The sequence below is a fragment of the Oculina patagonica genome, chromosome 14 (genome assembly GCF_052425735.1).
Source record: "Oculina patagonica isolate OP01 chromosome 14, crgOcupat, whole genome shotgun sequence".
Taxonomy (NCBI): Eukaryota; Metazoa; Cnidaria; class Anthozoa; order Scleractinia; family Oculinidae; genus Oculina; species Oculina patagonica.
In genome coordinates this window covers 21,932,551-21,943,555 of record NC_135771.1, presented here as the reverse complement: position 1 = coordinate 21,943,555, position 11,005 = coordinate 21,932,551, and the positions used below count along the sequence as shown (strand labels likewise).

Below are 11,005 nucleotides of genomic sequence, written 5' to 3'. Positions count from 1 at the left end.
TACACAAGGTGGGTCCTCGTCGAGTACACTTGTTATGACCACTTCCCTAAGTGTTTCGTCTCCTGCTCTAGAACGAAACTTTTCTCACCCTCAACGGTCAATATAAATGGCAGAATTAATCAAGCATCATCTATAACAAGCGCGCCCGTCAAAATAGCTGAAGCATCGAGAAGCAACCGAAATGAGCTTTAAGAGGTCCGCCCTACAATGAAAAATCAAACACTTGTGTATATAACACTCGTAAATTCTTCTACAGTTATATTTCGCGACCATGCATTTGTACTGCTTTTTTGCCGTAGAGAAACAAACGATCAAAATGGAGCAAGACTACCTCCTCGGCCTCCCTTCCTCCCAGGCTGGGCCTCAAAACCTGGTGTCCTCTGAATGACTTTGTTGTTGTTGTTGTTGTTGTTGTTGTTGTTGTTGTTGCTGTTGTTTATCTTCCTTTGCTGAAGGTTCGGGATGTATTGCAGGGTTGATTCTCCGTTTGTAGAGTTTGAAGACATTCTTCTTGAACACAAAGGAAAGGCCAATCATCACACCTGTAAAATGATAAAAAACAGTCTTTTAGATATTTGTTTACGCTCCCAGAGGCAGTGGACGACCCTCCATTCTTCAGGCCGTGAGTTGACCTGGGCACGACGTTACGGGTACATTTAATTTCCCGCCAATAAAGTGAAGAGTTGTTATAACCAGTTGACATTACACCCGCTTTCAGTTTTTACGTGCATAGCTATCTTGCTACATCCATCTTTCGACATTATCTTTCGACGTGCTGTTTGAAATGAGCCAATCAAAACCGATACATACCGGTGTGGGTTTTATCCACATGAGCCCACAAATTCAGAAGGTCATGCTAGTGGGCTGTGATTGGCGGATTTTGATCCGTGTTGTTTTCTTACCTCGTCGAAAGATGGATGTCAAAAGAAAACCGCTATGGACATAACACTGAAAGCGGGAGTAAACTACCAAACGAATGCTTTTAGAATCTGAAATTAATTAACTTATCGATAAAGAGAAGAGGGAGAAAAAAACAAAATGATAAGAGAAAACTGAACGAAACGACAACGAAATGATAACGCAGTAACAAGAGAAATGAACAAAATGATAAGGTATCAACTCCCAAAATGCATGACAGTTAAAAAAGCGTCATAATTTTTCTTAATAATTGTCAACCGTCAAAACGCGCATTCTTTTGATCGTCAATACTTCAATACGACTTCAATTAGCTCTTCAAGCTTCCCACGGGTCGATTTTATGCCGCCATCTCCTCACCCCCTCCATTTGGGACCCTGCTATTGATAGTGACTTAGAGTGGGGAGGGTGGGGTGAAGCCTGTGACTAACCTTGACAGCTGTTTATTATGACGAATGGATATTCCAAATATGGAGTTGGGTAGAAAGCCAAGATAAATCCCATGATCCACGTGCTGCCAGTGACAGCTGTCAATTTCAGTACTATCAGAGTCAGGTTACGGTTACTCTGATTTGCAGCCAACGTGTTTCCCTGCCACAGGAAAAAAAGAAACTGTGTTAATGCCTAGTAGGAGAGAAACTATCAATTTCATAAACTAACAATTCCCGCAAGGCGTTTTACCTCTGTGGACATCTACGCTGCCTTATTGATGGATAGGCTACAACATTGCAGATTTATGTATCTTTGATTAACTCTGAATCTCCTTACATTGGCTACACTAGCATGAAATGCGTGCAAGGGACTCAGTAGCGCTATATCCTCCGCAGGTTGTATTGTTTTAGTTGTTGCTGTTGTTGCTATTACTTTTGTTACTGAAGATATAGTGTGGTTATAGTGGTAGTAGTAGTTCAAGTGAAATATTCCCATTTATTTTATGCAAAGCCAGTCGTAGATAAATCCGAGCGTTTTGATTGGTTCTTCCTTGGTCGGGATTTTGCCATACGGACCGTTTCCATGAAAATCAGCCAATCAGGTTCCTCCATTGCCGGTCTAATATATTCTAAATATTGCAATGGCTTGCAAAGGTAAAAAGCAGAAAAAAAACTTTTACTCGAATTAAAAAAAACCCTCTCGTACTTTTTATTGGTTTGTAAAATAACGTTAGGGAATTCATTTACAAACGAAGCTCTTCCAGCCACGCTCAAAATCCCGCCCTTTTCATTCTTTCCACTTTCCTGTTACGTAAAAGCCTGCTTCAGTCGTGAAATAAATCTCTTATTAACCAAGCTTGCTCTGACTGAATTGGGATCATATTGGCCCTCGGTCTTTTTGTACGGACCTCGCTGTGCTCGGTCCGTACTGTCAGTCCTCGGGCTGATATTCTCCTTGCACAGCCCTCTTTCTTGATTAATAAGATGAATGTAAAGATAAAGTCTGCTTTCAAATCTAGTAGCCAATCAGCCCGGAACTTATCATCTGCTTATCCCAGTTTCTGTAGCATATACATACATCTAGGTGAAGGGAGGCACTGTGAGAGTAAAGATGCGTGTAAACATCAATGTATATGTAAAAAATAAAGATGGTAAATTTTAAGCTCGGTGATAAATAATGAAGATGAATTTTTCAACAATGACACGAGCATGGGACAAAGAAAAATTCTGAGTCCTCGACGGGAATCGAACCCATGGCCTCCCAGATACCGGTTGGGCGCTCTAACCAACTGAGCTACGAGAGACTCGTGGTGAGCTGGGCCATTTACTAGGTTGATATGTGACACGCGTCCTGCATACTGCTAGGACTGATCAGCAATGTCGAAATCATCAAGTGTGTTGTAAATAATAAAGATAGTCAATTTTAAGCTCGGTGATAAATAATGAAGATGAATTTTTCAACAATGACACGAGCATGGGACAAAGAAAAATTCTGAGTCCTCGACGGGAATCGAACCCATGGCCTCCCAGATACCGGTTGGGCGCTCTAACCAACTGAGCTACGAGAGACTCGTGGTGAGCTGGGCCATTTACTGGGCCATGTATATGTTGTGGTTCAATTTTATCCTTGGTTCAAAATTTATTTTCCTTTGTTTTTGGGTATGGTAATGTATGAGAATGAGTTTAAAACAAAGGAAAATAAAATTTGAACCAAGGATAAAATTGAACCACAACATATATTCATACCTGATCGTGCTGTTTGATAGCAACAGCAGAAGCGATCACAGAAACGATGTTGAAAAGAAGCGATGCTGAAACAGGAACAGCGACAGCAAAGGTACGAGCAGGTATTGATAACTGACAACCGTCTTGCACACCTGGGTGGAGAGGACATGGCAGGGAAATATTAACAGTCCGTCAATAAAATTTAAAAGAGAAAGAATGGAAGACATATTTTTGTAACCACATAATTGTTTTTCTTCCTTATCAGGTAGCGTGCTCGATTGTCCTACAGTAAAAACAGTAGTACTGCCAGTTGGAGCAATGAGTTTCCATTAAACATTATATTATTATTTATTATTAGTTGGTGCCTTTTGGCAAATACAGGGCGAAATAAATTGAACAAACTAGAAAGCGTCAGGCCAAGCAAATGCAACCTCGGAGAAGACGTGACTGCAACAACACTGCTCGGCGTTAACTTGCGCCGAGAGTTCGTGGACATCATTCTACAGTACCGTATTTACTCTAGTAAACGCCGCCCTCAAATAAACGCTGCCCTCGATTAAACGCCACAGATTGAGCAAAATTACCAATAAACGCCGTCCTCGAAAAAACGGCGCACCCAATCAGTAAAATGCGCCGTTTATTTGAGAATTATAAGGGGAAAAAACAACAACAAAAAACAACAACACACAACACAGTAATCTACACCATCCTTGCATAATCTCAGCAAAAAAGCGAGACATTGGAACATTAAACGTATTTACATAATAACAATAATATTTACAAATGATTCACCGTAATTGAGAAATATGACTTTGAAATAAACGCCTCCCTTGAATAAACGCCGCATCTGAAACGCTTAAAATTAAACCGCGATGTTTAATCGGTTAAATACGGTATGTACAAATCAAACGTACGTATAGCGATTTTAAAGCCAGCACAATAATGTACAATGTATGATCTTACCGTAACCAACATTTCCCACGTTAGCAAATTGAAGAGCCACGCAAATTCCAATGATAAGCAGCGGGAATCCCCAGACGAACACGCTGTAGCGAATGTAGGCTTTTCTTTGCATGGCAATCACCACAGGGTTACGCGGGTTCACATCTATACAAAAGCAAAATAAACCAATTGAACCACTCGAAACCACGCGCTATACAAGAGGTTTAGATTGACTCGTTCTAGTCATCGACGCATTTTGGAAAGTTAGTTTTGATATGAATAAATAAAACTATTTTCTGCAAAAAAGGTAGTTGGGGAAGGTATTTAACATTATTTACTTATGTCTTATGTATTGTTTACAAGTATTTTATGTATGACTGGGTTATTGGCCATTTTCATAACTTTGCATTTGACATGAGAATTATGTGGGTTTTTATGACCTTTAATCAGCAAGCATTAGGACATGTTTTGATGCATTTCGTAACAAGCGTTCACATCATTAACGTCCAATTCTGAACATATCTATACAATATCACCAGACTTACCCTGACACTGTTTGACATCACTAAAAGGTTCGCAATGTGTACATGTGTGGCTTGCAAGTGGTACTTGCAACTTCAGTGAAACATTTCAAAAGATTTTAAGAACCCTAGATTTCAGGTCAAAACACTTCCGTACTGTTTAGTCAGCTTAGTAGACGAACGATATAAATCTGGCGATGAGTTCGAGAGTAAAGCAACTGCAGGACAAGTGAAACGTACTAGAGCAACTGACTTACAGAAGAAGACTGATACTTACTCATGGTCGACAAGGATTTTCGCGTGTTGTGAGCGATAACACTCATCCACAAGAATACAGCCAGGATGAAGTAATGCAACAGGGCGCCCATCACAGCACAGACGGCAGAGGAAACAACATCCGGGTCTGAAACAAAGTACACTGTCTGCATGGCTATCATTGCGCATGACAAGTGCATCACTTTTTTACCAGCGTAGGTGCGCAGCTCCGCAAACAGGAAATACGTCACCAACAGGAACAAGAGCGAAATAACTGACAGTGAGAACCCGATATAGGTAATGATGCGCAAGGCTAGAGGATGAGCAGGCGTTTCCTTCTTCACATGGCCAGTGGGCGTCACAATTTTGGTGTAGTTACGCAAAAAGTTTGCAGAGCACAGAACTAACGTCTGATTCACTACGATGTAGGTGCCGTTGTCGTAGAGCTTTTGGTGAGGAATTACGAAAACAGAGTTATTACTTGAAATAACAAACTCGTTTGATGGAAAGGAGGGACCTTGACACTGTTCCGATGAGTTCGCACCGTTACTGTTTCCATCGGTGTGTAATGGCAGACATCTTCCTTTGAACGGATCGTAAACCTCGTTGACCGGGCAGTTAACCTTCACACGAATAGTCGATTCGCTAAAACTAAATGCAGTCTTGCCACGACTCGAGAACACAAAAAGCATGGAACGCATCCTGGCGGGAAAACGATCAGATTTTAAGCAGTTTATGCTTCGGTTTACAAACACATTGGGATTTGACAGAAGGGCGCAATGCGGGTTCTTAAAGTCTTCATATATTATAACCTGCGTGTGTGTATCACGATTTTTTTGTGTTGTAATACTATTAGCATAGGAACGACACAACTGCTTGATCACCGTGTCAGGTCCCACGCTGGCCTCTGATGGTGTCGCCAGGCATTTCTTCGGGATGAAGTCTCCCACTGGAACTGCCTGCCAGATGGTGTCTGTAGATGTGATATCCTGCAAAGATACGGCCTGCCCCGGTACTTGGAAAATGCGGAGACTCCAATGGTGAAGATTGCGTGACTTGCCGTGACACATGGCGCAGTATATGTTGGCATAAGTGACATTGGTTCTCATGTCAACCACTGGCAGGGCAGTGACAGGATCAGCTGAGTAGTTGGTGGAAATACACGCATGAGAAGTTTTATCATTACTCCAAGAAGATGGACAACTAGCGACCATGATGTAGCCCAAGACGTGTTTCTTCTTGTATGATGGTTCTCTTTGGCAGGATTCCTTCATTGCGGGTATGGTTTTGTGATTTGACAAGGAACGGGTATTCCTTTATAAAACGCAAACAGAAAATCATTGAAAAGTTTCAGTATGAACAATTTCTCAATGTCTGTCTATCTCAGCGAAGAAGATGACCAAAACAGCTTCACTCCATAGTCACCTTTAAAAGGACGATGCCGCATTGCAAAAAGTTTACGCGAGGTTCACATTTCTTTGCAAATTGGTGTTGCTTAAATTCTGAGCGATAATTTCTTACTAACAATTGAATTTTTTGGAATTCCAAGCATATTTTGCTTATTAAAAATAAAATCATTAAGCATAAATAATTAGCTTTATGGCGTTTCTGATGACTACTATTTGCCAATCGAAAGATCTCTAAAGATTGTGGTACGAGAATTCTGAAACTCTGCTTCAAATATATTAAATAGATTTAGCCAAGCCTAAAGGCGGAGCTCCCCGGTTCTTTGCTTTGCCCTTTTTGTAAATCCGAATTTACTGACCGTTGACAGAAAAATATAGGGCTTGAACCCGCGATCCAATGCGAATCATTACTTGGTCAGCGGTAAACTTAAAAAAAAAAAAACATTTGACCTCGATGAGTTCTAAATCTGAACCCGCGATATGGTCATGTGATACTGGTCACAGTGGTCAGCGGATACCTTGTTTTGACAGCTGTCATGGATGTCCAATATCAAAGATGTAAGCTGACGTTAACCTAACCTTAACCTTTTTCTGGAGTATGGCCGCCAGGTTGGGGCGACGTACGTACGCCGCGAAACCATGCCGCTAGCCATGATGACCGCGAAAATTTTCTATGTGGCTCTGCTCTGCGGCCCTTCGGGCCGCTGGGAGCTCCGCTATGACGTCATCGTTTTTTTTTTTTTTTTTTTTTTTTTTTTTACAATTTTCCCGGTTAAAGAAATCCTTGTTATTCAACAAATTTTGGCCTTGAAATGTTATTTAGATACTTCTATTGCTGTGAAATGTTCTTTATTAAAAGCAACGTTTTGGCTTTTTTAGGGCAACTTTCGAGCAACTTTTTGAGAACATCCAAACAACTTTTAGGAATTTTAAAGCAGACTTTTTGACAGCTCAATTGCTGAGCATAATAGAATCCAACTTACCATGTGTCATAGTCCACGCAACAATCACCGATCTCTTTGCAAAGTGGATCACAGTAGCAGTGTCCCCAGTAGCGCTCATTCCGGCTCGGAGGACCATAAGTTTTGTTTGGACTGCATGATGCTAATGATATATTGCAAAATGGTCTAAACCCATGGTCTTGCACCAACGTCTCCAACGCAGAACAATGCGCTGTTTGATTTGCCCTGAATGGCTGACAAGGGCCTGGTGGCGAAAGTTATCGAGTAAATGACTTAAGGTCGGACAGAACCCTTGCATGCTCTCATTATGTATGTATTGATTTAAATAGTATGTACGAACTGCGACGATTGAGGCCGATAATAGACGAAATATTCGTGATAATATATTTGATAAAGTTCTTTGTGTTAGTAATTGCACGTCATAGTTCTGTGCTTTGTGTCCTATGCGCTGGAAAGTGGCGAATTCAGCTTCATAATTTGATTCACAGCTTTGAATAGTGCCAATCTTGAACGTATTATCGACTCGGAATATCTTCGGAAGCGGCAGAACCTGCAATTTTGTGACAAGTTTTCTCCGCCAATTTTAGAATTTCAGGAGTTGATTCACGAAGAACATTGACTTGGTGTCATTGTACCAGGGCAGGAGGGAATTTAAAAACTTTCTTTCAAAAAGAAGATGAAACGTTTCAAAGTTAAGATTACACATTTTTAAGAACGCCTTTCACGACAAAATTTAGCGGGTGCATTTTTCTACTTTTGTGATTTTGATAGTAGAATTGATTGAGTTAACTAAGTTACCATCAGTTAACAAGTATTACATTTTGAAAAAATATCGTGTCCTTTTCCCACCAGAACGTTTTGGTTTCTCAAGATAGTGGCTACGCTGCGCATGCGCACGCAGCCACAACGATTTGAACACTGGTGTCATTACCTATCGGGTAACACACTTTTAAATTTCTGAGAATTGAGTTTTTCAAAGAAGTAACAAAAAATTACCAGGTTCTATGTATTCTTAGTTTAGCGCTAAAACCGTTAAACCGCTATAGTATTCAGATGATATTCAATTTTTTTCTTTTTTTCTTGGCGACGCCGTCGTCTTAATTTAGTAGAAAAAAATATTTGTTAAAATTTACCTGGAAATGATTTGCGGGAGAATCCTCTTCCATTAATCGGACCGAAAGCAACCAACATGAAGACGAAACATATTGAAATGACTCCCATCTTAAACTAATGTGGACGTGTGACGACCAACCTACCACAGCGGTGAATATAAAAAAAATAAAAATAGTATGCTACAATTGGTAAAGAAACTAAAGTTTGGCTAAACTAGGAAACATTCTTGCGGAAACATTGTTCCTTGTCATGTTTTCTCTGTGGCTAAATGCTTGGCTAAACTAGCTAGAAAACATTGTTGTGGAAACATTTTAAGTTGTCGTGCTTCCTAGGTGGCTAAATTAGCGGGAAGCAAGGAAAATGTTGCAGTGGTATAGCGAGTGGTAGAAAATTGACAAAAATGGTGTGGATAAAAATGATATCCACACATGTGTGATATCATTTTTGACCAACCAGCTCGCAGAGTTTGCCATGTTTCAATGCTCAATGAGCAAAAGTTTATCGATATTAAGTCGAAACACCTTCGGATCTTCCTTGGCATTTTTCGGTCATCTTCGGAAATCTTCGGAAAATCGTCAAAAACCTCGTTATTAGTAGGTTTATATAATAAACAGAATAATACATGGTTGCGCAGAGATATGAAATTTATCTTCGAGTGCACGTGTCATTTCAAATCGATATCGAACGAGTGAGCGCAGCGAACAACCACAACCATGTATTATCCTCTAATTTCTTTCCGAGTGGCTAAACTTAAGGAAACAATGTTCCGGGAACAAAGTGCCATACATGCGTGACACTAATCAACAAACTGATCAACATTGCTTCTAGCGTGGCCAAACTGGGCAACATATGTTTCGGAAGGAAAATTTGTGTCCGGGAAGCAAAAATGTTTTTGACTTGAGGCAGAAGTATTTTTTGTTTCCGTGAAGCAAAATTTGTTTCCGCAACGTATGTTTTCCGGGTGGCTAAACTGGGAAACATTTGCGTCCGCAACAATGTTTTGGCAACAGTGTTTCCTAGTTTAGCCAGGCCTTTAACTACAATGACAGAAGAAGAATATTCATAAAATAGCGAGGATTCATATTTTTATCTCGTGTAGAGATATTCGTGGGTGAACCAATTACCTTTAAAACCCTAAGAAATAAACAATGACAGCGTTAGGGACCAAAGCAAACTTTGAGTTGAGATAGGGATGCCATGTTTGACTCCGTAAGTAATTAACAAATAGTGAGCTAGCGGTAATTTGGCTGTCGCGTTTTGCATGTTTACGCCCTGTGAACAAAGCGATCGAGTTTTCTCAATAAATAATGTAATGGGAAGCTCTACGCTTCTTTAGCCAACTTTATGATTTGAAGTACGAGTAGCTTTATTTCCGTCTTTCGTCTGCCAAAAAGCCCTAAAAATAATTGCTGGTTTTGCAGTTTCAACAGTCAGTTCAGCTATTTACATAGTATGTAGAAAGTTTTATTCACGTAACACAATTGCAAAATGTCTGTGAATAAGAGGAAAGAAATTTTACGACAGTGATAACCCTGCTTACGAGGTAGACGCGATAATTTCTAAATTCTTTTAAATGCAGAAAGGCCATACAAACAAAACATATTAAAACGTTTTCTTATTTGTTCGAGTATACTGATGTTTAAAATACGATCGATCTTGTAACTCGCACAAAAAAGTGAAGAAAAATACACAAAAATGTAATTTTTTTACTCCGATTTAGTACATCGATAAAAATAATCAAAATCATCAACGGCGGAAAAAGACATTAAACTGATGATAAGAAATTATTAATGCACGAAAAAGAAAGATCAACTCAAGGCTTTCCTGGACTTTTATTTAAAAAGCCTGCACTGCAAAAGCGGCTGAATGAACGAGAAAAGCAGCACAGAAATAACGTACGGGTAGATCCGAAAACCGGCCGCTACAATTATGATCAGACATGAATGAAAAGATATTTTCGTCATAAAATTAGGCTTAGCAATTCAGTAAAAATTTTACCTTGTATTTGGGTCTTTTGTCCTTCTTCAGCGAAATTGATTGATTCTGAACTTAGCTTCGTTTTTACACTATCATTATGTAATCATTATGTAATCATGATGATGACAGCCACATGCTAGATAAACTGCTTCAGGCGATTTGCACAAGGAATATAAATTTTAACAACGCAATTGTTTATATTTTTTCGTTTGTCACAATTTCACGTAATGTAAACAACTTTAGGGGAGATTATGCGGGTTTATTTCAAAAGAAATAGCTGTCTTGCCTGTTTCCTCGCACAGCGAACACTGCACCGAAATATTTTCCCGCCTTTTCATATCATCACTTCGTTAAAATCAAACTGAAACGTTCACATTACATCAAGACCATTAATTATTTGAATCAAGAAAATGTATTTAGTTAATTTGACGGCAACCGATACAACAAAAATTCAACTGTTCAGCAACATTTTTTGCGTAAATAAATTTGGGTATCACAGTAAATTTACGCGTGCAAGTTTCAATACACTATCTAATAAAAAATGCAAGTAAAATAAGGCAGCTGGATTATTAATCCCTCATTATAACAACGTTTTCGCTGTGTAGTGTCCCTGAGTAGTTTTACTTGTTGTCTATATTTTGACTCGCCCTACAAGATTTATTTGCAGTTTGTTAATAGCGAAGCGTTTCTTTCTTTAACCGCAAAACCTTGTTTTTGATCCGTGTGGCTGAAAAACTGTTGTGTTTTATCGTCGCTCG

The 11,005-nt window shown here is 39.5% G+C and overlaps 1 protein-coding gene across 1 annotated transcript; it reads right to left on the bottom strand.

The window, feature by feature from the left end:
* Window positions 1–1,341: 1,341 nt before the first annotated feature.
* Window positions 1,342–6,003, bottom strand: LOC144637614 (adhesion G-protein coupled receptor G7-like). The gene is made up of 4 exons (XM_078496675.1): window positions 4,812–6,003; window positions 4,035–4,178; window positions 3,093–3,223; window positions 1,342–1,506 (listed from the first exon to the last, which is right to left on the bottom strand). The coding sequence occupies exons 1-4, from the start codon at window positions 6,001–6,003 to the stop codon at window positions 1,342–1,344; spliced, it is 1,632 nt and encodes a 543-aa protein (XP_078352801.1).
* Between the last annotated feature and the right edge of the window lie 5,002 nt (window positions 6,004–11,005).